At 46.9% G+C, this 25,075-nt stretch overlaps 1 protein-coding gene and 1 long non-coding RNA gene across 6 annotated transcripts in view; one reads left to right on the forward strand and one right to left on the reverse strand.

Moving 5' to 3' along the window:
* Window positions 1-25,075, forward strand: part of SPATA13 (spermatogenesis associated 13) — a 157,576-nt gene that overhangs the window by 112,934 nt on the left and 19,567 nt on the right. For 2 of the 4 annotated variants that reach the window (XM_033236608.1, XM_033236599.1), the window contains 3 exons: window positions 20,448-20,584; window positions 22,529-22,708; window positions 23,085-23,270. In XM_033236608.1, the coding sequence (XP_033092499.1) occupies window positions 20,448-20,584; window positions 22,529-22,708; window positions 23,085-23,270 (503 nt within the window). Of the gene's footprint in view, window positions 1-4,151; window positions 4,342-6,357; window positions 6,497-20,447; window positions 20,585-22,528; window positions 22,709-23,084; window positions 23,271-25,075 lie in introns of those variants that run through there. The other 2 variants (XM_033236617.1, XM_033236626.1) reach the window with 2 other exon arrangements.
* On the reverse strand, window positions 510-5,979 carry LOC117098290. 2 transcript variants are annotated; one of them, XR_004443311.1, is made up of 3 exons: window positions 5,856-5,979; window positions 3,959-4,615; window positions 510-1,291 (listed from the first exon to the last, which is right to left on the reverse strand). It is a non-coding gene; the product is annotated as an uncharacterized LOC117098290 (long non-coding RNA). The 2 variants fall into 2 exon arrangements; XR_004443313.1 differs by having other exon boundaries at window positions 3,959-4,293; window positions 5,856-5,978.

The following is a 25,075-nucleotide window of genomic DNA, read 5'->3' on the forward strand; positions in this document are numbered from 1 at the left end:
AACCATCTTAGAAGGGTGGCTGGCTGATGTGCCCATCTTTGAGCCCATTTCCTAAAGTTGGTGGTTGTCCTTTGCCACAGAATAGTGTGACTCTGTTCCCTGGGCTCCTCCATCTAGCACCTGTCCTGTAGTGCTTGGTAATGGGGCCATATCCGAGCTGGTGGGGACATCAAAGGGTTGTTGGGTCACATCCTTTGAGCAGATGCCTCATTTCTTTTTTTTTTTTTGAGATGGAGTCTGGCTCTGTCGCCCAGGCTGGAGTGCAGTGGCCGGATCTCAGCTCACTGCAAGCTCCGCCTCCTGGGTTCACACCATTCTCCTGCCTCAGCCTCCCGAGTAGCTGGGACTACAGGCGCCCGCCACCTCGCCCGGCTAGTTTTTTGTATTTTTTTAGTAGAGATGGGGTTTCACCGTGTTAGCCAGGATGGTCTCGATCTCCTGACTTAGTGATCCGCCCGTCTCGGCCTCCCAAAGTGCTGGGATTACAGGCTTGAGCCACTGCGCCTGGCCAAGATGCCTCATTTCAAGGCAGTCTTTATTTATTTACTTGTTTTCCTTCTTTTTGTTTTGTTTTGCATGCACAATAATGTCTAGTGAATGCCTCTGGTTTAAGATCCTATAATCCCACGCGTGTTAGTCTAGTGTCCTGACCCCATCTCTGGATTGAAAGTGCTTGGGAAACAGAAACTATCCTTTTGTACCAGATGCCAATGAAAAGTGAAAGTGAACAAACAGACCCTACCAAATTCTAAGAAATGAGGCCAAGAGAGCTTTTTGAAAACTAATGATTTTAACAACAACAACAAAAATTTTATATAGAGAATGAAAACACTGGATTTTATTTGCCTCCTTCTAGAATTTAGGCTTTGTTGGGATGGATAACCTTGAGAATTAATTCCTACTTTCTGCTGTTTTGTATCTGAGTATTTTGCATTTTACCTTAGAATGACTAAGCTCAAACCCAGGCATTCATTCCGTGGTCTCGCTAGTTTCTCAGTTCATGAGAAAAGATATTGATATTCCAGATTTTGCCTCATGGCAGTGCTTCTCCAAGTAGGTTGTATGAATGTGCATTTGAGCCACCTGGGATGTTGTTAAAATGCTGATTCTGATTCTACAGACCTGGCGCAGGGCCCAGGAATCTGAATTTCTCACCAGCTCCTGGTCATGCTGATGCTGCTGGTCCATCGGCCCGACTATGAGTAGCAAGGCCAGAGGATACCTTCTTTTGGTGTAGTAATATGTGTTGTCGTGAAAAGAGAGCATCATGGCCAAACACGATTGTTAAATTCTGTGTGAAACAAGATGGCACAGCCGTCAGTGCGAACTTCTTAGAGCCTGTGATTACTGATGAATCCTGTAAGATGTCCAAGAAGTAGATACAATATACAGTGGTTTTCAGACTATTTCCTTGGAGCACAGTATGCAACTAGTATTCCATGAGATATACATAGGAGACTTTACATGAGAGAGAGAGTGTCTGCTGTGGAAAACAATATCAAGGAGTCTTTTTGAGTCTATAATTTAATAAACTACCACCTTTATTGTGAATGTGCCTCTATTGAATGAATTGTCTGTTAAACATCTTAAATATTTGCCTCTTTTTTTTTTTTTTTTTTTTTGAGACGGAGTCTCGCTCTCTCACCCAGGCTGGAGTGCAGTGGCCGGACCTCAGCTCACTGCAAGCTCCACCGCCCGGGTTTATGCCATTCTCCTGCCTCAGCCTCCCGAGTAGCTGGGACTACAGGCGCCCGCCACCTCGCCCGGCTAGTTTTTTGTATTTTTTAGTAGAGACGGCGTTTCACCGTGTTAGCCAGGATGGTCTCGATCTCCTGACCTCGTGATCCGCCCGTCTCGGCCTCTCAAAGTGCTGGGATTACAGGCTTGAGCCACCGCGCCCGGCCAATATTTGCCTCTTTTAAATCATCTTTTTAAATACCTGTAAGAGGCTGGGCTCCGTGGCTCATGCCTGTAATCCCAGCACTTTGGAAGGCTGAGGTGGGCCGACCCCCTGAGGTCAGGAGTTTGAGACCAGCCTGGCTAACATGGTGAAACCCCATCTCTACTAAAAATACAAAAATTAGCTGGGTGTGGTGGTGCACACCTGTAATCCCAGTTACTCGGCTGAAACAGGAGAATCACCTGAACCGGGAGGTGGAGGTTGCCGTGAGCAGAGATCACGCCACTGCACTCCAGCCTGGGTGACAGAGCGAGACTCCATCTCAAAATAAAATGAATAAAATTTCTGTAAGAGAAAGATTTCCAGCTGATGTGGTCATAAGAGTTTGTGTGATCTTGTGTGTGTTTCACTTGTAGTGCGGGTAACTAAGGCTACGAGTTTCCCAGAAAACTGTCCTTACCTGCATTTAAGCGTGGGATGCACCAGATCAATAGAAATAGCCACAGTTATTTGAGGATAAGAAAAGCCTACAATATCGGGTATAGTCAACATGTGTGTTATGACTAATCATCCAGCTTTTCATTCTGAGTTCATGCTGTGATTTCTCTGGGAACTAACATGTTATTATGGGATCACAGGTTTTTTGGAGCAACAGCAGCAGCATGATGGCTAATCCCCAGTCAAGAGCCAGTGCTTCTCTAAACACTGGACTATGTTCTCGGTTAACTGTGAGGATTATTGACTGTCCGGTTATCCCTACTCCACAGATGTGGAAAGTGAGCTTCCTGGAGACTTGGAAACTTTCCCTGATTTTGTTATGGGAAAGCAGATTTTGAACACAGGCAGTCTGACTCCAAAGCTCATCACTGTAAAGCCTGCATTTTACTAATTGGCACTATCACTTGTTTAACCCCGATGGATGGATGGATGGATGGATGGATGGATGGATGGATCTATTTTAGAGACAGGATCTAGCTCTGTAACTCAACACTGGAGTGCAGTGGTGTGATTATAGTTTACTGCAACCTCGAACTCCTGGGCCCAAGTGATCTTCCCATCTCAGACTCCTAAGTAACTAGGATCACAGGCGTGTGCCACTCTACCCAGCTAATTTTTTATTTTTATTTATTTTTATTTTTAGAGACAGGATCTCACTCTGTCCCCGAGGCTGGAGTACAGTGGTATGATCATAGCTTACTGCAGCCTCCACCTTCTGGGCTCAAGCAATCCTCCCACCTCAGCCTCCTGAGTAGCTGGGACCACAGGCACATGCCACTATGCATGGCTAATATAATTTTTTTTTTTTTTTTAGTAGAGACGGGTCCTTGCTATGTTGCCCAGGCTTGTCTCAAACTCCTGAGCTCAATATATCCTCCCTCCTTGGCCTCCCAAAGTGTTGGGATTATAGGTGTGAGCCACCTTGCCCAGACCTGTTTTTAATTTTTAGAGATAGGGTCTTGCTGTGTTGCTCAGACTGGTCATGAATTCCTGGGCTTAAGCAATCCTGTTGTGTCATCCTCCTGAGTAGTTGGGATTACAGGCATGAGCCAGCAGGCCCAGCTTAAACCCGCATTTATTAAGAGGTTACTATGAGGTCACTACTTTGCATATATATTATCTCATTGTTCATAAAGTTAAAAAAGCAGTGTCTTCTGCTTATGGGGAAATGGAAGGAAGTTCACTCTTTGTTAACAGTCATTTCACAATACGAAAGACAGACTTGCTCGTCGTAGATAATTTGGAAAGTATAGAAGAGTATAGAGGAAATAAAAACAACCCAGAATATGTTACCTGGAGAGAACTTTGCATGTAGCCTTTACATGTATACCTTCTGAACAAAATCACTCTTTTAAAGGGATTTCATGAATTTATAGCTAACAATATAATGTCATAACTCAAGTTTTTGTCATACCACGGTGTGAAATCCTAACTGTATTTTTGAACTAAGTGACCCCAGTGCTTTTTTCTTGTGAAATAAATACCTTTTGAAAAGCTCTCTGAAAGTTTAACTCAGGTTTAGGGTTTGTAGTTAAAAGCAGCACATACCATTTCTCCTACCTTCACTGAAGGCTCTCAACAGCACCTGATGGCTTGTGAGTGTGTCTGGCTTTGGTGTGTATAGGTTTTGCTTTAGATTAGAAGTTTCTTCTGAAGGCCCCCGCAATGTCACTGTAGCCACTAGCCCTTGGTCACATGGAGTGTGGAGCCAGCTGTCAGTTTCTGGGCAGGCTCTGGCTGGGAACGCACACAGCGTCAAAGCAGTGAATAAGCGATTTCTGCGGTTCCCGTAGCTGCCAGCCTGTGCAGTCCTCGGTGATGCTTGGGGACCGGCTCCTCAGTCACACCCCGGTCCTGCTCTGAAGGTTGCCGTTTTCCAAACAGAAGGATGGTAGCTAGAGGAGAGATAGCAAGATTCTGGAGTCTGGAAAGCCTTCACTTGGGTATGTGTGCAGAGAATGGATTGTTGTACTGTGACATGATGCTGGTTCAGCTGTTTCCTTCCCAAGTTGCAGTTCGTTCTTTCTGTCTCTCTCTCTCTCCTCTCTCTCTCTTTCTCTCTTTCTCTCTCTCACTCACTCACTCTCTCTCTGCTGCTTGTCAGGTGTGAGCATGTGGGGAAAAGCTCATTCTTCTTGTAAAGGGTACTGAGGATAGTTTTAGTTGTGGACATAGTCAGTTGAAGGAATTGGTTTTGTTTATGGCACAGTTGCTTGTCTGGAGTAGAAAATCGTAAGAATCAAGCCTGAACCATCCTTCCTGAGTAAGGGATCTGGGTTTTGCTGCTGGTATTGTTACTGGTTTTTGCTTCTATTCCATGAAATTCCTTTATTCAAGAGTATATTGTTGGGGTGTATAAAAATGTTTCTTGCTAATTTAGGATGTGTGAGGTTTAAGACTGTGAACTGATCTTTGAAAAATAGTTTCCTGTTTTCAAAAGTGACATTACGCAGTATTTGCTTACTGCTTTGTGCCTTATCGCCTGCTTTCTTTTTAGTATTTCTGTGAGTATTGTCAACTGGACTCTTTGGAGTATTAAATGTGAAAGAAACGGTCTACTCTCACACTAGGAAGCCGTAAACTCTAATCCTCACATTCTTAAAAGGAAGTAAGAAAAAACAAGACTTCACAGACAGACTTTTCCCTGGCTGCACTACATGGATACAATAGGATGCTTTAGAAACAGATCTTGTCTCTGTTTTCGCCCTAAATAGCCGCCAGCGCCTCGCCTGAAATGAATGGGAACGTAGATGGCAGCTCGAGGCAGCCTGGGGCCTGTCAGAGCAGTGCAGTTTGTAGTTTGTGCTTTCTTCCTTGTTTTGATTGGTTTCTGTCCTGGCAGAGAGAAAGCAGGGATGTGGTTACGGCTTCTGTGTCTAGTGGATTATCAAAACAAGACTGGCGTGTACTCCACTTTACCAGCCAAAATTTAGAAAAAAGAAAAAAAAAGTTGCCCTGCGATTTCTATATTGAGAACACAGACCACATGAGTGAGAGCGCTCGGCAACGCTAGCAAGACGGCACTGGCAAGACCCGGGTGGAGGAAGCGGACGTGCCGGTGCTCCCTCCCAGGGTTCCTGCACCCATGGCCTTGAGCAGGGGTGTGTTCATTCCTGCGGGGAGCGCAGCCAGCTTGAACGGGCAGGGGCGGCGGCGGGTGGCCCCCAGCTGTCCTCCAGCATTCCTCCACCCCCTTCCACAGAGTGGAGGCCGAGGGGAGCCCGACCCAGCCTCCAGCTCTGAGCGGTGCTCCCTCGGTGCTGCTGGAGAAATAGCATCCCAGAATCTGCCCTCTGCGGCCTTGACCCTCTGCAGCAGTCCCTCGCCTGCCTCACTGAGAGGGGCCTCGGTCCGTGCACTGCGAAAACTGCTGCCACTCCTATATGCGCTATACTGAGCGAATACATGTAATAAAATGACAACAAGCACCATATTTAAAACAAATAATAAAGCTTACCTGTGGTGGGTTTTCTTTCATTTGAGAGCCCTGAGGGGGCAGGGGAGGTGTTGTGGGGCTCTGACAGACCCTGAGGGACAGCCTAGTGGCTCCCAGGAGGACGCCATGTCAGGGAGGGCGGGTGTGTGGGTTGTCTGCTGTTTTGTGCTGTCCTGTCCTGTCCTCCTGTCAGTGTGAGTTGAAGCCGAGCTTGAGACAGGCTCAGAGCAGGATTGCTTTGCTGGCAGACACACCTGGCTTTGAGTCCAGCCCCGCAACTTGGGGACAGTCACCTAACCTCTTTGAGCCACAGGTTCCATCTTCATAACCAGACAGCAACACTCCAAGATGCTTGTGAGGCTCGCAAGAGGATTTATTCCAGTGCTGAGCGCAGTGCCTGGTGCACTTTAAGACGCCTGGAAGCCAGTTGGGTGATTGCTCAGGTCCGTCCAGCCAGCTGGGCAGCCGTCAGAAACTGGGAGGGCTGACGAGACACCGGCCCAGAGAGCTGTCAGGGAGCGGAGGAGCAGAGGAGAGGTCCCAGGATGGATCGGCAGGTGTCAGCCAGAATGGACGGGAGGAGCCGTGCTCAGAGCCAGCAGCCCCAGAACAAGCAGTTCCTGGCTAAGAACAGAAGACAGACACTGTGGGACAAGCCAGAGGTAAAACCTAAGAGCTTTACCGCAAGACAGAAGGAAGCCCAGAGCCAACGCCCCAGCTCGGAACTGGAGACAGGACAGAGGCTGGGTTTTGAGAGCAGGAGAGAGTGGAGCTGCTGGCTTGGTTGTGGGGTCTGGAGCCAATGGGATGTTGGCTGCCCAGGGTGCAGGGCACTACGTTGCATACTGATGTGAAGCTGTACATCGGGAGAATGATTTTTAAAAGCTCCTTAGACATTAATAACATTATCAGTGAGCGTTAATATGTCAACTTCTAAGATGCCTTTTGATCGTACTGTTGTCCACATGTTTAAAAGATTGAAAAATACTATTTATGAAGAATGGCTTGAAAGTCTAGATTGGATATGCTAGTGATTTTTCCAACAGTAACATTTTACATTCTGGAGCATGAAACATATTTCATACTTTAATTCAGTCACCCAACACTGACTGTTAAGCATGTTCCTTGTCTTTGAGAAAGTCATAGCTAGGATAGGAGTAGGGGGAGGATATAAAGGGACAGATACAAACTTAATAATAACAATAATATAAATGTGATGCATATTTTAAAAGAGGTTAGTCTAACATGTTTCTAGAACATCAAAGGCAGATATTGTTATGACAGAGGATCAGGGAGCTGAAAAGTAAGTCCTGGAACCGTCACCAAGCAATGATGGTTACAACTTTTGTTTGTTGTTTGTTTGGTTTGTTTTTGTTTCTTCAAGTTTATTTTTAAATAGAGACGGGATCTTGTTATATTGCCCAGGCTGGTCTTGAACTCCTGGCCTCAAGCAATCCTCCTGCCTCAGCCTCCTGAAGTGCTGAGATTCCAGGCCTGAGCCACTTCACCCGGCCAGTGGTTAAACTTTTGGAGGATGGGCCAGAATTTGACGGGCTCTTTCGGGTGGGAAAGTTGCTGCAGGTGAAGAGGTCAGCGTGGATGGATGAAAGGATTTTGTCCTGTTCATTGGAACAAGGAACGCTCTATGATACAGATTGGCTAACGCAGAGGTTTCCAGCCAATGCTCAGAATCCATTGCCTGCAACTTGTGGCTTGCTGCATGGACAGGCAACAAAAGGCTTATGTCCTAGAACAACCTGAGCCTGTGGTGTGGTTTAAGTAAGCTTCACCTGAAGGTCCAGTCGTTCCCACATTTTTCCAGGTGTCAGAATCATTTGAGGAGCTTTTCAAAACAAATTCTCAGCATACATTTCCCACCCCCACCACCCAGCCTGACTCAGTGGCCCAGGGCAGGGAGGCTCTTGATTTTTCTAAACGTTTTCCATGTGAATAGATGCCACAGGCCCTGGGTGTTTGGGAACCACTGAAGGGGGATGGACCCTGAAGTCGTGCATCATGTTTTGACATTGTCAGTTCCTGTGACCCAGCTCATCCCTCTGTGTGCATCTCCATGGTCTGAGCTCTTGGAGTCCACCCGTGGTTTCAGCCCACGGAGCAGCAGCCCATGACAGCTGCTCCCGGCTGTGAACACGAGCCGCCCGCCTGGGCTGGCCATTTCCGTTTTTAAGATGGGAAGTCAGAATGGCTTATCTTAACTCTGAGGAAGTCTGAGCGATCAGCGAGAGGTTTTCTCAAATACATGGTTTTAGCAGATTATTTTAAGAGTGGGGGAATTTCCCTGAAGTCAAGGGAGGGGAAGTTCCCCACCAAGGACTAATGCTGGGTGGGAGATGCTGGCCAGGAACCAGCTGCTCATTAGCTAGGCAGTGTTGGAGACTGCCTCATGAAAATAGCTAAAATCTGTATCTCCTCCTTGTCAAGTGCCTGATGTTGAAGGGCTGTGTTAGATCTCACCTCCCTTTCCTTTAACAAAACACCTCAACCTCCACCCTGTTACCACACCCTCACCAGGACTACCCTCCCCCACTTATAAGTCAGGGGCTTTTTTTTTCCTGATGTCTTCTCTAACTGTATTTGTAACAGTCCTTCTGATTTAAAACAAAATGACACCTCCCGTATGGCTACCACGTTGTTCTCTGTAGTAGTCCCTAAAGCTGTAACTGGCCAGGGCTGAAAATGTGGACTGGGGCGTTCTACTCCCCGACAGCTGCAGCCAGGAGGAAAGCAGGAATGGGGAGGAAGATGAGACGTTAGCGTGAGGGATGGACTGGGGAAGGACCGCTGCGGCCTCAGGAGTCAGGAGCCCCCAGAGGGCAGTGTTTCTGGGAGTGATGGTTAACCATGAATATTGAACAAGACCATTATAAATTCACTTGATTACATTTTTGGAATTGACAGTACTCTGTGGAACAGATGTGTTCTCTTGAAATGGTCCCCAGTCAGAGAGGGGCTGATGGTCAGCACGCAGTTTTGACGATGAAGGACGTGCTCCTTCTACCTGACGGACGCTGCGGGAAGTGTCGTCGAAAGAGCCTGCTCTGTCTACTCTCAGATTGATTGTATGTAGGCATTTGGGGTTTTAAAACTGATTTCAATTTGGAGCAGTCTTTGCTTCTTGTGTACAAGATCGTTTTCAAAAATGGCTTTTTGGGCCAGGTGCAGTGGCTCACGCCTGTAATCCCAGCACTTTGGGAAGCCAAGGCAGGTGGATCACCTGAGGTCAGGAGTTTGAGACCAGCCTGGCCAACATAGCAAAACCCCATCTCTACTAAAAATACAAAAATTAGCCGGATGTGGTGGCTCACACCTGTAATCTCAGCTACTTGGTAGGCTGAGGCAGGGGAGTCGCTTGAACCCTGGAGGCAGAGGTTGCAGTGAGCCGAGATCGTGCCACTGCACTCTAGCCTGGGCAACAGAGCAAGACCTTGTCCCCCACCCCTCCCCCAAAAAATGTTTTTCCACACTTGTTTTTTCAACAAAAGAAACTACAGTCGGTGAGAATGTGGAGAAATTGCACTGTTGGTGGGAATGTGAAATGATGCAGCCATTGTGGAAAACAGTACGGAGGGCCCTCAAAAAATTAAGACTAGAATGACCGTTTGATCCAGTGTGCTAAAGAATTGAGAGCAGGGTCTCAGGAAGGTAGCACATTACTCACATTAGCCAAAAAGCAGCCCACATGTTTACCCACAAACAGATAAACAGAATGTGGTGTGTATACACACAATGGAATATTTTGGGTTTTTTTTTTTTTTCCTTTTTTAAAAATCAGTAGAAGTGCTGCCAAACAATGGAATATTATACAGTGTTTTAAAAGAAGGAAATGCTAACGCTTGGTACACGTGAATGGATGTCAAGGACATTATGCTTAGTGAAATAATCCAGCCATACAAGGACATATACTGTATGATTCCATTCATATGAAGTATCTAAGTAGTCAACATCATAGAAACAGAAAGTGGAAAGGTGGTTGCCAAGGAACAGGAGAGGAAGAAGAGAAAAGTAATGTTTAAGAAGTATGGCAGTTTTGCAAGATGAAAAAGTTCTGTCACACAACAGTATGAATATGCTTGACACTGCTGAACTGGAACTGTGTGCTTAAAAGTGGTTAAGATGGTAAAATTTAATGTTATGTGTTCATCACATAGGAAAGAAACAACATTTACTTTTTCATTATTATAATATATTCATTTCTCCTGATTTTAGTGACATACATTTTGAGAATTTATAATAGCTTTACAGCATCGAAATTCCCCTAGATAAGAAGTCACCATTATTAACTTTCATCTGTAGTTGAGGATCGAAGCCCATTGAAGTCAGTGAGGAACGGAACATAAAGAGGTGAAGGCGGCGGCAGCACCGGCCTGTGGGTCTGGTGATCATGAAGAACTCTGCCCAGCGGAACTGGCCTGAGCTTTGACGCACTGTGGACTAGGACATGTAGGATTTTTCAGCTGAACTGCAAATTGCTGTTTCCCCATCAGCAATTCATAATTCAGCTGAACAATGTCTATTGAGAGTATGTGACACTTTAAAAGGTGTTCAGGTAGAGTGGAGTCAGATTACAGAGAAGATACACTGTAGAATAATTTTGTCATGAAGCAATAGACAACTCCCATGTCATTTCTTGTGACATCATAAAACCACTGTTTTAAGAAGTTCACCTTGGAAGTAATATATAGGATGGCTTGGGGAGGGAAACAAGAGTCATGAAGACTGGCTGAGGGATTTTTCTAGCTACAGTCTCAGATGAGCAGAGGGGTGGGAGTCAGAGAGACCTGGGTTCCCATCCTGGTTCGGACGCAGCCCCTGTGTTAGCCCTGATCAATGACTCAACTTCTTGGAACCTCAGTTTCCACATCAGCAATTTGCAGTTCAATTGGAAATCACATACTGCGTGCCTTCTGCATGCCAGATACTATGCTAGGGGCTGGAAAGACAAAAATCAAACATCTGTCCTTTGCTGTAAGCCTGTCCTGTCCACACGTAGAAGGACAGTAAGCGTGGGGAATCGTAGAAAACCACCAGGCTTAGACGAAGCACCAAAGCATAGCGCAAAGATTCTTCCTGTCTAGACGCCAGACACTGAGAAATCCCACTCCGTAAAACACACTGAAATTATGGGACACAGGAGTCATTAACTTTAAGGGACTTTAAAATCATGAAAGTGGTTGGGGTGGTGAAGGGAAAAGTATACAACCAGAAAATGGAATCAGGTCCTTGATAGGCCCCACTGGGAGCAGGGATTGGGAGTCGGAAGAAAGCGTTAGTGAGGGAGCTCCGGGGAGGGCAGGACATACGGCTGCTCTCCAGAATGGGAGCAAAACACCCAGATTTGGATACTAAGACTGTTTTTAATATCATTTTGTCTTGTTACAAGTAACAGAGCCACTGCTGGGGGAGGCAGTTCCGCCCAGGGGGTAAGAGTTAGATGGCCTGGGCCTGCTGCACATAGCTGTGTGTTACTGGGACTTGAGTTTCCTCATCTAGAAATGGGGACAACTGACAGTACCTCCCATGTAGCATTGTCATGAGGATTATATGAGCCTGTTCACCTCCACAGCTTAAATCAGTGCCTAGCACATTATAGTTGCCTGATAAAATAACATCTTGCAATTCTACTTTTATTTTTTTTTTAATTTATAGAGATGGGTCTTATTTTGTTACCCAGGCTGGTCTCAAACTCCTGGGCTCAAGGGCTCCTCCTGCCTCAGTCTTCCAAAGTGCTGGGATTACACGCATGACCTACCGTGCCCAGCCACATCTTGCAATTCTATACTGTTTTCAGTTTACAGGGTGCTTTCATATATCATCATTCCACTTGAAGCTCAGAGCACACCAATAACAAGTACTTGTTCAGAATGTATAAACAACCCTGAGAGACGGGCATTATCATCCACATTCAACAGGTGAAAAAAAACAAAGAAACTCGACCAAGGACTCATACTCAAAACAGAAAAATACAGACAAGAAAAAAATGTGCATCACTATCATTTGAAGGGAAGTTCATCTGACCCCAAAGCCTTGTACAAAGTCCACATGCTATACTTCTTCCCTTCCCTTCCCTTCGCTTCCCTTCCCTTTCTCCTTCCTTCCCTCCTTCCTTCCCTCCTTCCCTCCCTCCTTCCCTCCCTCCTTCCCTCCCTGCTTCCCTCCTTCCCTCCTTTCTTCCTCCCTCCCTCCCTTCCTCCCTCTTTCCCTCCCTCCCTTCGCTCCCATGTGTGCCAGGCGGGTCTAGGTGTTAGCAACAGTTAAGAATAAAGCAGACAAGCATTACTGCCTTTCTGGAGCTTACATTCTGGATAGTGAACAGAATACTTTAGACGGTGACAAAAGCTATGGAGAAAACTAAACCAGGGGAGACGGTAGAGTAAGAGTGAGGGTTGTGATTTTAAGTGGGATGGTGAAGGTGAGAGAGGGAGCCACTGTGTGTGTACCTGGGGAGAGCTGTCAGGCACACGAACATTGGCCCTGGGCAAGGAGTGCCTGCGGTCTTTGCAGCCAGGAGCCATTGGTTGGAGAGGGGTGGGAGGCACAGTGTATCTGGGGAAAGGTCTCAAGAATTTTGGCTCTCACCCCTGTGGATGATTCTGAGCAGAGGAGTGACACAATCCAGTCTAGGTTTGCCAGCATCACTCTGGCAGCTTCGGCCTGCCGGGGGCAGTGGTGGCAGCAGGGAGACCAGGAGGGGCTGCTGGAGGGAGCCCGAAGCTTGGTGGGAACCCAGGCTTAAGTGGTGGGAGGGGACCCAGGCTTGAGTGGTGGAAGAGGGGTAAGAGGTAGCCAGATTCTGGACACCTTCAGGAACTTGAGTCAGATCTGCCAGTGAGTGGGTCGTGGGATGTGAGAGGCAGAAGAATAACCTCTGAATAGGTAAAACATACAGGCTAATGCCTGCTTTACAGACAGGAACACTGAAGCTGAAAGAACTGAAGTGACTTGCACCAAGGTCATTTAGTTAGGAAGTTAGTGAAGCAAGGACATTGACCCGGGAATTTTCACTCCAGGCGCCATGCCTTTCCCTCGTCCGTGTTGCCAGTCTCTTGCCCCTGGCCTCTGCCCCCTCACCTGCCAGGACTGAGTCAGCCAACGCGTGAGCGCCTCGAGCCGTCTTACTTCCGCAGTGTTGCTGACTGCTAATCCATGATGTTGAAACAGTGGCTGTTGAAACCTCTCTTGTGATTAACCTTGGCCAGAGTTGTCTTTTTTTCTTTACTTTTTTTCTTTTGGGACAAAGTCTTGCTCTCTTGCCCAGGCTGGAGTGTAGTGGTACAATCAGAGCTCATTGCAGACTGGAAATCCTAGGCTCAAGCCATCCTCCCGCCTCAGCCTCCTGAGTAGCTGGGACTACAGGTGCGCACCACTGCCCCCGGCAGAGCTGTTTTGCTAAGTATTTATGAAAAACTCAGAGAGCCATCGGTATTTCCAGTCCATGTCTCTGTCCAGAGAGTTTTCTCCTGGTACCTCCTGTAAAGGTCTAACACTTTTCAATAGACTCCTGTTAATTGTGAATTTATGCACGAATACAACCTGGTTTTTTTCTTTCTTTAGTGATTTTCACAGCAACAGCTAGATCATGGTAAAGAATTCTCCCGTGGAAAACACTGTTTAGTTCTTCGAGGAGAGAGTGTTGTTTTCAGAGCTTTGCTCCGGATGGGAAGCCCCAATGCCTTTGTTTTACTGAGATTCACTTTTTTTTTTTTTTTTCGCTCAACCATGGTTTAAACTGGTAAGGAAAAATGCTGTTGGTACCAGACAGTGCCAGATCAGTGCTTGCAAAATTGGAAGATTCCTGCTGCTTTAGGCATTAGACACACAGGGTTTGTGTATATTCTCCTCACCCAGGAGCATCAGGATATCTCAGCCAGTAAGCAGCACAGTTCTTGGGCCTCGTGGTCTGAGCGGGGTTAGAGAAGGCTCCAGGGTTAGAGAAGGCTTTTGTCTTACGTGCTGTTTCCCTTGGAGTCTAAGACATACTCACGCATGAAAAAAATGAGGTGCTTCCTCAAGGCGTCCCCCAAGCAACCCCGAAACATACACACCAGCAAAGCATACTAGACTAGGTAGGTGACCTCCTGCTCTCTGCCCGTATGCACCCTGACCTAGCATAGGAAGCAGAAGTTACATTTAAAATCAAACAGTCACCACGCATTGTCCAGGCTCTAATGTGTTTCTCAGACAGCACAGGTCTGGCTTTCTCAGGACCTCCAGCCACACCCCCAGCAAAATAGACACAGATCCACACACGACCGCCAGCAAGACAGACATGGATTCCCACAAGCATAGCTGGCTCCCTGCTGCCCACCCACCCGTGCTCCCAGGGTGCACTCCCTTCTCCGGAGGCACCAGGCCCTGCCATGCCCCTGACAGCCGTCCCCTCTCCTTTAATGAGCAGGTAAGAAAGCTAGGGCCCAGAAGGCAACACCGAGGCTGTAGAGTGCTTTCTTCTGCCCCTTGCTTTGTGCTCAGGCCCAGGAATTTACTCCTCCCCCACCCCCGTCTCTTGGTCTCTTAGACAGCTCACTTTTCCTCCCAGACACAGGCCCTGACCTTTCCTGACCAAGACTGGGGATGGGCCCAGGCAGGGGAGTGGAGGTGGGTAGAGGGTAACTGGCACCATGCACTCAGAGCCTGGAACCCTGACTTGGTGCACGCCAAGAGCTCTCGCCCAGCTTCCATTGTCAGCTGGTCCAAGGTTCCCTGGCTGTCGCGGTGTCCGGTGCACCTGTCTGGGTGGTTTCACGGCTAGGGTACAGGTGCAGACCCATGTGCCATGCCTCACTGTGGTGTGTGCTGTCATGGATGTAAGCAGCTGGCTCCCCTGGAATCACAGGAGGGTTCTGGAGAGGAGGTGATGGTGGCTGGGATGTGGGGGTTTCTCTGAGACGGACACCCCTGGCAGAGGGGGGAGCAATCGGAAAGGCAGGGCCCGTGAACAGACCCAGTTCAGTGGGCACCACTGAGAGGTGCTGTGTCCAGAGCTCAGGCTTACAGGACTGGGGCTGCCAGGTGGGAGGTGGTCTGAGCACAGTCTCAGAGAGGGGCTGGGGCGGGGCTGGGAGAGGTGCCGCTGGCGGCATGTGCACACCTTCCTGCTTTCCCTCCGTCCTGCTTCAGGAGCTCCGTGCATCATGAGTGCATGAGCTTGAACTCCTCCTCGTCATCACAGCTCTGTCTCTGCTTGGCAAGAAAGACCTAAAATGCTGGTGCGTGAAATACTACTTCTGCAGTGTTGATTACCCCCATTATTATGGATCTTTTTCCGTGTTTATCATTGTTGTAGTGTCAGATTCCTGGGCTCTGTTTACAGAATCGGTTGCTTCTGACAGCAGTGTGGCTGAAATGATGAGGGGAGGGGAGGAAAGACATGAAGGAAGCAGGAAGCCAAGCATGGTGGTCGGGGGTGGGGGTCTGGGGCTGGACGTGTGTCTGCCAAGCACCTGGCACATGGCCAGTGCGGATAAGATGAGCTGTGCATAGAAAATGCAGGTTGCATTGATCCAAATATAAAACATCTCCCCAAGAAAGAACTCTTCAGTCAGAAACCAGGCCCATCCTTTTCTAGTCAAGTAACTAGAAACATGGATTTGCCAAGTCCCTGAGAAAAGCAAGTCCATGGAGCACCATCCCAGGGCAATCTTCAGCCAGCCCTCTGTCCTTCCCAGCACACCGGCTTCTCCCTCAGACTTCTGCTTTTTGTTAAATCTCCAGGGAACTTGGAATTTTTCCAAAACGTCCTTGACCGTATCTCTTGCTGCAGGCATGAACTTGGCCTCCCGACATGGATCTCAGTTCCTGATGCCATTTCCTGGGGCCGCTCCTGTTGCCGCCCACTCCCACTAACTGTTTTCTCCCCAGCTGGCCTCCCTGGCCCCAGGCTCTGCGCCAACAGCTCTTCCTCCACGTCCTGGCAAAGTCTGTCATTAGCCCAGCCCTCACCGGGCGGGACACCTTCACCACAGTAGCACTCTCTGTGGAGTTCCAGCTATGGTCAAGGAGGCGAAGAGTTTCACATGCATTCTGTCACCTGATTCTTCAAAAAGGACACGAAGCCCAGATAAATGAAGTCACTCGGTTTAGGTCCCATGCCCACAGAAGGGCAGGATCAGAATTCAGAGCAGCCTCCGTGATCCTAAAACCTCTTCTCTTTCTGTCATAGGAGGGGACTCTACTTAGGTCCTGTGGCTTCCTTCCTCCGAAGCCTGGAAGAGCAGCCCGGGCTGAACTCTAGCCTGTGAGGCCCTTCTGTGTGCCCCCGATCCTCGCAGTCTCGTCTTTCATGAGATGTGCTGGGAGTCCGTGGAGCGCGTGCTTCGTATCAGCCACCTTCGATTCGCAATCAGGGGCCGTCACACTGTTCTGAGTAGTCTGCCCCTCTTCCGGGAAGCCTTTCCCTGACTGAGGAGGATCCCTTTCTTTTTAAAATCCTGCCACTTGCTTCGGACTCTCCTTATTATATTTCCACCTCCTGGCTGCAATCATCAGTATTTGGGGGTTTTGTTTGTTTGTTTGTTTATACTTTAAGTTCTAGGGTACATGTACACAACATGCAGGTTTGTTACATATGTATACATGTGCCATGTTGGTGTGCTGCAGCCATTAACCTGTCATTTACTTTAGGTATATCTCCTAATGCTATCCCTCCCCCCTACTCCCACCCCACAACAGGCCTGGTGTGTGATATTCCCCTTCCTGTGTCCAAGTGCTGTCATTGTTCAGTTCCCACCTATGAGTGAGAACATGCGGTGTGTGGTTTTCTGTCCTTGTGATAGTTTGCTGAGAATGATGGTCTCCGTCTTCATCTATATCCCTACAAAGGACATGAACTCATCCTTTTTATGGCTGCATAGTATTCCATGGTATATATGTGCCACATTTTCTTAATCCAGTCTGTCATCATTGGACATTTGGGTTGGTTCCAAGTCTTTCCTTTTGTGAATAGTGCCACAATAAACATACATGTGCATGTGTCTTTACAGCAGCATAATTGATAATCCTTTGGGTATATATCCAGTAATGGGACAGCTGAGTCAAATGATATTTCTAGTTCTAGATCCCTGAGGAATCACCACACTGTCTTCCAGAATGGTTGAACTGGTTACAATCCCACCAACAGTGTAAAAGTGTTCCTGTTTCTCCACATCCTCTCTAGCACCTGTTGTTTCCTGACTTTTTAACGATCGTCATTCTAACTGGTGTGAGATGGTATCGCATTGTGGTTTTGATTTGCATTTCTCTGATAGCCAGTGATGATGAGCATTTTTTCATGTGTCTGTTGGCTGCATAAATTTCTTTTGAGAAGCGTCTGTTGATATCCTTTGCCCACTTTTTGATGGGATTTTTTTTTCTTGTAAATTTGTTTGAGTTCTTTGTAGATTCTGGATAGTAGCCCTTTGTCAGATGAGTAGATTGCAAAAATTTTCTCCCATTCTGTAGGTTGCCTGTTCACTCTGGTGGTAGTTTCTTTTGCTGTGCAGGAGCTCTTTAGTTTAATTGATCCCATTTGTCAATTTTGGCTTTTGTTGCCATTGCTTTTGGTGTTTTAGACATGAAGTCCTTGCCCATGCCTATATCCTGAATGGTATTGCCTAGATTTTCTTCTAGGGTTTCTATGGTTTTAGGTCTAACATTTAAGTCTCGAATCCATCCTGAATTAATTTTTGTATAAGGTGTAAGGAAGGAATCCAGTTTCAGCTTTCCACAGATGGCTAGCCAGTTTCCCAGCACCATTTGTTAAATCGGGAATCCTTTCCCCATTGCTTGTTTTTGTCAGGTTTGTCAAAGACCAGATAGTTGTACATGTGTGGTATTATTTCTGAGGGCTCTATTCTGTTCCATTGGTCTATATCTCTGTTTTGGTACCAGTACCATGCTGTTTTGGTTACTGTAGCCTTATAGTATAGTTTGAAGTCAGGTAGCATGATGCCTCCAGCTTTGTTCTTTTGGCTTAGGATTGTCTTGGCAATGTGGGGTCTTTTTTGGTTCCATATGAATTTTAAAGTAGTTTTTTCCAATTCTGTGAAGGAAGTCATTGGTAGCTTGATGGGGATGGCGTTGAATCTATAAATTACTTTGGGCAGTATAGCCATTTTCACAGTATTGATTCTTCCTATCCATAAGCATGCAATATTCTTCCATTTGTTTGTATCCTCTTTTATTTCTTTGAGCAGTGGTTTGTAGTTCTCCTGGAAGAGGTCCTCACATCCGTTGTAAGTTGGATTCCTAGCTATTTTATCCTCTTTGAAGCAATTGTGAATGGGAGTTCACTCATGATTTGGCTCTCTGTTTGCTGTTATTGGTGTATAGGAATGCTTGTGATTTTTGCACATTGATTTTGTATCCTGAGACTTTGCTGAAATTGCTTATCAGCTTAAGGAGATTTTGGGCTGAGACCATGGGGTTTTCTAGATATACAATCATGTCATCTGCAAACAGGGACAATATGACTTCCTCTTTTCCTAATTGAATATCCTTTATTTCTTTCTCCTGCCTGATTGCCCTGGCCAGAACTTCCAACACTATGTTGAATAGGAGTGATGAGAGAGGGCATCCCTGTCTTGTGCCAGTTTTCAGAGAGAATGCTTCCAGTTTTTGTCCATTCAGTATGATATCGGATGTGGGTTTGTCATAAATGGCTCTTATTATTTTGAGATACGTCCCATCAATACCTAATGTAATGTGAGTTTTTAGCAGGAAGAGCTGTTGAATTTTGTCAAAGGCCTTTTCTGCATCTATTGAGATAATCATGTGGTTTTTGTCATTGGTTCTATGTATATGCTGGATTACGTTTATTGATTTGCATATGTTGAACCATCCTTGCAAAAATCAGTGAATCCAGAAGCTGGTTTTTTTGAAAAGATCAACAACATTGATAGACTACTAGCAAGACTAATAAAGAAGAAAAGAGAGAAGAATCAAATAGATGCAATAAAAAATGATAAAGGGGATATCACCACCAATCCCACAAAAATACAAACTACCATCAGAGAATACTATAAATATGTCTACTCAAATAAACTAGAAAATCTAGAAGAATTGGATAAATTCCTGGACACATCCACTCTCCCAGGACTAAGCCAGGAAGAAGTTGAATCTCTGAATACACCAATAACAGACTCTGAAATTGAGGCAATAATTAATAACTTACCAACCAAAAAAAGTCCAGGACCAAACAGATTCACAGTTGAATTCTACGGGAGGTACAAGGAGGAGCTGGTACCATTCCTTCTGAAACTATTCCAATCAATAGAAAAAGAGGGAATCCTGCCTAACTCATTTTATGAGGCCAACATCATCCCGATACCAAAGCCTAGCAGAGACACAACAAAAAAAGAGAATTTTAGACCAATATCCCTGATGAACACCGATGCAAAAATCCTCAATAAAGTATTCGGGTTTTATTGCATCCCTGTAAGGACAAGGGTCATTGTCCCCAGCGCCTGACAGTCATTCCGCTGGAAAAAATAGTGATCCATCACTTCTCAGCCTTTTGGCTAAGATCAAGTGGAAAAATAGTGATGGAGACATCCCTGAACTTGCACAGGAGGGCTGAGGCCATGAGTGTGAAAGAAGACACTGCTCTGTGACAGATTGTTGGCTTTGCCGACGGTGGTTCATTGTCCCAAGAAAGAAAATCTGACTACTAGGGTGGCCAATCTAAAAAGCTCTATCGTCCTTAAAAGATCTCTCTTGGCCAGGCACGATGGCTCACGCCTGTAATCCCAGCACTTTGGGAGGCCGAGGCAGGTGGATCACGAGGTCAGGAGATTGAGCTCATCCTGGCTAACACGGTGAAACCCCGTCTCTACTAAAAATACAAAAAATTAGCCGGGCGTGGTGGCGGGCACCTGTAGTCCCAGGTACTCGGGAGGCTGAGGCTGGAGAATGTCAGGAACCCGAGAGGTGGAACTTGCAGTGAGCTGAGATCGCACCACTGCACTCCAGCCTGGGCGACAGAGCGAGACTCTGTCTCGGAAAAAAAAAAAAAATATATATATATATATACACACACACACACACACACATATATATCCTTCTCTCTCTTTTCTGGTAAAAGTACTGTATAATTCCTCATTCTCATATTTTGAGTTCTGAGCCTTTCAAATATGTATGAAGAGTAAGATTGATGGCACATTTCTACTCAAGACACTGTTGGGATGTACTGGTTTTGGTAGTACTGCCTTGCAGATAAAGGATGGAAGCAGAATATTGAATCATCTTTTTCATCTTCTTTACCTCCTCAGGCTTCCCAGCACATTGCTTGGCAGCATTGTTATCTGTATTTATGCTGTTAACATCCAGGGCGGAGCACAGACTTCCAACTAAATTACACATAATGCCCTGATGGTCTTCACTCTGCAAATGGTATTGTGTTGGCAGTACACTCTTTAACTTTCCACCTCTCACTTAATGTCACACTGAACTGCAGCTCTTAACTTTGGAGTAATGTAAACATTTTCTAACAGTTTCTTATTCTAAGATACAGATGATTACCTTCCCTTGGGAGTATATTACCAAATTTTTTTCATCATATGAAAAAATCTTGTTAGCTGTGTCTTTGAAATCATGCCTTTTGTATCTTGTATGTTTTAGTTTCTTCAGATGGAGGTACTGAGCCCTCTGCCTTAGTGGATGACAACGGTAGTGAGGAGGACTTCAGCTATGAGGACCTCTGCCAGGCGAGCCCTCGGTACCTGCAGCCCGGCGGGGAGCAGCTGGCCATCAATGAGGTACTGGAATTCCACATGACAGTGGTAGATACGGGATACCTGATTTTCAGGGTCCACAACCACTTCTGACTTTGTTCTCTAGTTCTTCTTTACTAAGCATGTCCAAAAGCCTGGAACTCTGATTAAAACAACACTGTGATTCACTTTGGGAAGCCGAGAGGGGTGGATCATGTGTGGTCAAGAGTTCAAGACCAGCCTGGCCAACATAGTGAAACCCCGTCTCTACTAAAAACAACAGAAAATTAGGTAGGCGTGACGGTGCGCACCTGTAAACCCAGCTACTTGGGAGGCTGAGGCAGGGAGAATTGCTTGAAGCTGGGAGGCAGAGGTTGCAGTGAGCCGAGAGCACACCACTGCACTCCAGCCTGGGTGAAAGAGCGAGACTCCATCTCGAAAATAAAGAAAGAACAACACTGTGATTCTCTGACCCCGTCCAGGAAAATGTATGGGATTAAGCTTTCTGGGTAGGGGCAGCTCATCTTTTTAGGTCAAGAAGAGCAGCTCCCTGTCAGTGTTCGGCCAGTGCTTTCCATTTGATGAAAGAATACCCTCCCTTCTGGTATCTCGTATCATTCTCACAACTGATCTAAGAAGCGGACGTTATGGTTATTATCCACATTTTCATCAACGCTCTGCGGAAAGATGTCTAATTACTTGATGGCGAATGGCAGAGCTGGAGGTACCCATGTATTTCTACCTCCGAATCTGGTGTTCCTTCGGCCACCCTGCAACTGTAGCTTTTTTTTAAGGAAATCATTCTGGAAGGTACCTCCAGCTTTTGGCGTTCCTGAGCAGAAAGTGTGGAGCATAACTCCTCAGTGAGTCAGCGTCTCTACCGAGATCACCAGTGATGTGTACGTTGGCAACTAAGGAGATGTGCAAAATCACCTGCTCCTGTGACCGGTGGCTGGAGGAGCCACATTTGTTCCTGTTTAATTGTTAACGATCTCAGGATCATGCTATGTTCTCTTTAATTGGTGTAAAGTATAAAGTTAGATGCGAAGCTTACTTGAATGGTGAATAAAGTATGAATGATCCACATTGGAGGGAGATGAGAGGGACGGACTTCCAATAGTATATGTGCATAACTTTAATAAGCTTGGCTCTGTGACATCTAGTATGGTTGCCAGAAACCATTTTTCTGGAGTAAATATTTCAGCATTGAAGTTTGCTAGATAACTGAGCTGCTGCTAAGTGAGCAACTTATACTATTTTTTTTAAAAGGGGCTTGCCTGCCTTTCTGCCTTCCTCCTTCCCTCCCTCCCTGTTTTCTTGCATTTTGCTCTTGTTGCCCAGGCTGGAGTGCAGTGATGTAATCTTAGCTCACTGCACCTCCGCTTTCCAGATGCAAGCAGTTGTCCTGCCTCAGCCTCCTGAGTAGCTGCGATTACAGACATGTGCCAGGACACCTGGCTAATTTTTTTTGGGGGGGAACAGAGTTTTGCTCTTGTCCCCCAGGCTGGAGTGCACTGGCATGATCTCCACTCACTGCAACTTCCGCCTCCTAAGTTCAAGCGATTCTCCAGCCTCAGCCTCCTGAGTAACTGGGATTATAGGAGCTCACCACCACGCCTGGCTAACTTTTGTATTTTTAGTAGAGACGGGGTTTCCCAATCTTGGTTGGGCTGGTCTTGAATGCTTGACCTCAGGTGATCCACCTGCCTAGGCCTCCCAAAGTGCTGGGATTGTAGGTGTGAGCCTCCACGCCCAGTATAAGAGCTTTCTTTAAAAGCAGGTAGAGATGCCCTCCTGACTTTGTTTTTCCTCAGTGTGTTCTCCTGGGTTCTGTTTGCGTAACTAGTCACATAGTCAGTGTAGACCAAATGCCACCAGCATATCCAAGTGAGAGGATACCAGTGTCACCCTGAGAGTGCATCTAGCAGCTCCCTCACCCTCCCGCGCACTCGTGCTCTATGCTGAGCACACCCCACTGTCTCCTTTCAGCTGATCAGTGATGGCAACGTGGTCTGCGCAGAAGCCCTGTGGGACCATGTGACCATGGACGACCAGGAACTGGGCTTCAAAGCCGGGGATGTCATCCAGGTTCTGGAAGCCTCCAACAAGGACTGGTGGTGGGGCCGCAGTGAGGACAAGGAAGCCTGGTTCCCCGCGAGCTTCGTCAGAGTAAGTGTGGGGCACTTGCAGCTTTTCCAAAGTATCTGTGGGGACTACAGGATCCTTTCAGGTCAGAACTCGCCTTTCATCAGATCAGGTCAGCTCTTTTGTAATGGTTTTCTGACATGCAAGTCACACCTGTAAGAAATTAGGCTGGGTCGGAGCCAAAATGTTAACAGAAGGCAAGCGAGTTGCTCGGTGTTTCTCTGTGGTCCATGTGCCTGCTGGCACAGCTGCAGCCCTGCTGAGGTCATGGGACTCAGGCGAGGGCCAGGCTGCCTTCTCAACAGGTCACAGGAAAGTAGGAACCTGGGAGGTCTCTTGCCTCTGTTCTCTGCTGCCCTCCCCTGCCCCAAGTCACCTGTCCCCTGTGTGTGGGTTGCAGTTGCGAGTGAATCAGGAAGAGCTGTCGGAAAACTCCAGCAGCACCCCCAGCGAGGAGCAGGACGAGGAGGCCAGCCAGAGCCGCCACAGACACTGCGAGAACAAGCAGCAGATGCGGACCAACGTCATCCAGGAGATCATGGACACTGAGCGAGTGTACATCAAGCACCTCAGGGACATCTGCGAGGTGGGACGCCAGGCTGGGACCTCACTAAGGGTCACAGTACGAGGTTGCATGAGGTGCCCAGGCTTTCTCCCCACCTCCACCCCCTCCCCTCCATCAGACTCCCATATGTACACACTTACCCACTGCTCATTTCTCCGCCCCTGCTGTCTGCACTGCTAGGTCTGAGTGCTGCGGCTGTCCTAGCTGTTGGTGGAGGTTTTTTAGAGTCAGGGTCTCTTTTCAGAGGCACGGCTTCTTCTTAGAGATAGGGTCTTGCCCTGTCACCTAGACTGGAGTACAGTGGCATGATCATAGCTCACTGCAGCCTCAAACTCCTGGGCTTTAAGCAATCCTCCCTCCTCAGCCTCCTGAGTAGCTAGGACTACAGGCATGCATCACCACACCCAGCTAATTTTCTAAATTTTGTATACAGACAGGGTCTCACTGTGTTGTCGAGGCTGGTCACGAACTCATGGACTGAAGCAATTTTCCTGCCTTGGTTTCTCAGAGTGCTGGGATTAGAGGCGTGAGCCAGTGTGCCCAGCCCCTCTCTTAAGTGCACTCTGCAACTATCTCTATCAGGACCTAATTCCTGAGATTGTTTGAAAAGAATGGCTTTCATAGAAGGCACACGCTCACTTGATTTTACAGTCAAAGGTTTGTTACTATCTGCAACCCCACTGCATCTAATCACCACCTCACAGATGAGATCTCGAGTCATTTAGACACGGATGGGAAAACACTGGTTTTATATTGGTGACATCAGAGGCTATGTTCTGGTGTCATTGCCATTCTGCTTGGCAACAGACTTTGTTTTGTAGTCTTACCCTGATTTCAGAGAGCTTGTCATTAGCAGAGGTGCACCTAAAAGGGTTTTGTCTTCCTGTGGTATTTTGTGCTTTTATGGATTGTGTACGAGCATCACCCTACACTGCTATTTGCCCTGTCTGCTCATTGCGACTCTCCTAGCTATAAATGCTGATATCTGCACTACCGTTCAACGCTGACCATTCAGTGCTGAAGACAAGTTGAAGTCAGAGAACTGCCTGGATTAGCCAGCTGTGTGGACAAGCCAGTGTTTAGCTTCTTTGTGCCAGCCATCTCATTCTGTGTGTGTGTGGCAAAAGAAGCAGTTCTGCAGTGGCATTTAGGGAAATAAGAGGAACTGCCCATAATTATTGAACATTGACTGTTGCCACCCCTTACCTGGATTAACTCGGCTACCACAGCATTCTCACTGGGCAGGTCCTGTTAGCCCGCATTGCAGATGGGGAGACCAAGGCACAGAGAAGTTAAGTGGTGGGGTTGGATTTAAACGCAGGCAGTCTGCCCCAGAACCTGCCCTTTTCTGAACTATTACATTATATTGTTTTCCTGTTCAAATTCATACCAAGTGGTCATTGGTAATGTGTTTTACTCCATGGTCAGTTCGTTCTATTGAATGTCATGATAACTCTTTTTGAGTTAGCTGTTAATGTATGTACAGCCTTTTCTTCTTATCCCACTAGCTCCTACCCAAGCCATAGTATAGCCGTGGTGTCACACACAGATAATCAGTGCAAGCCTCAGATTAAAGACCTACAGATTGGTGCTGTCCATAGAAAGGCGATGCTGGTGGAATCCTTGAGGAAGAGGAATCCTTGCCCTGAGGGACAGTGCACAGAGCTGCGTGGCTGTTCAGCAAGCAGTGACATTCTGCATTTGACAAGTCTCCTGGGCTGTGAAATGGCATTAGAGCTGGGAGAATGATTATCTGAAGAGTTTGGAAAAACATGTGACGACACCAGTTTTTGAGCTCTGGTATTTGAAACTTGTTTCTGGAAACA

Source organism: Trachypithecus francoisi, unplaced genomic scaffold, assembly GCF_009764315.1.
Source record: "Trachypithecus francoisi isolate TF-2019V2 unplaced genomic scaffold, Tfra_2.0 Contig01461, whole genome shotgun sequence".
Lineage (NCBI taxonomy): Eukaryota > Metazoa > Chordata > Mammalia > Primates > Cercopithecidae > Trachypithecus > Trachypithecus francoisi.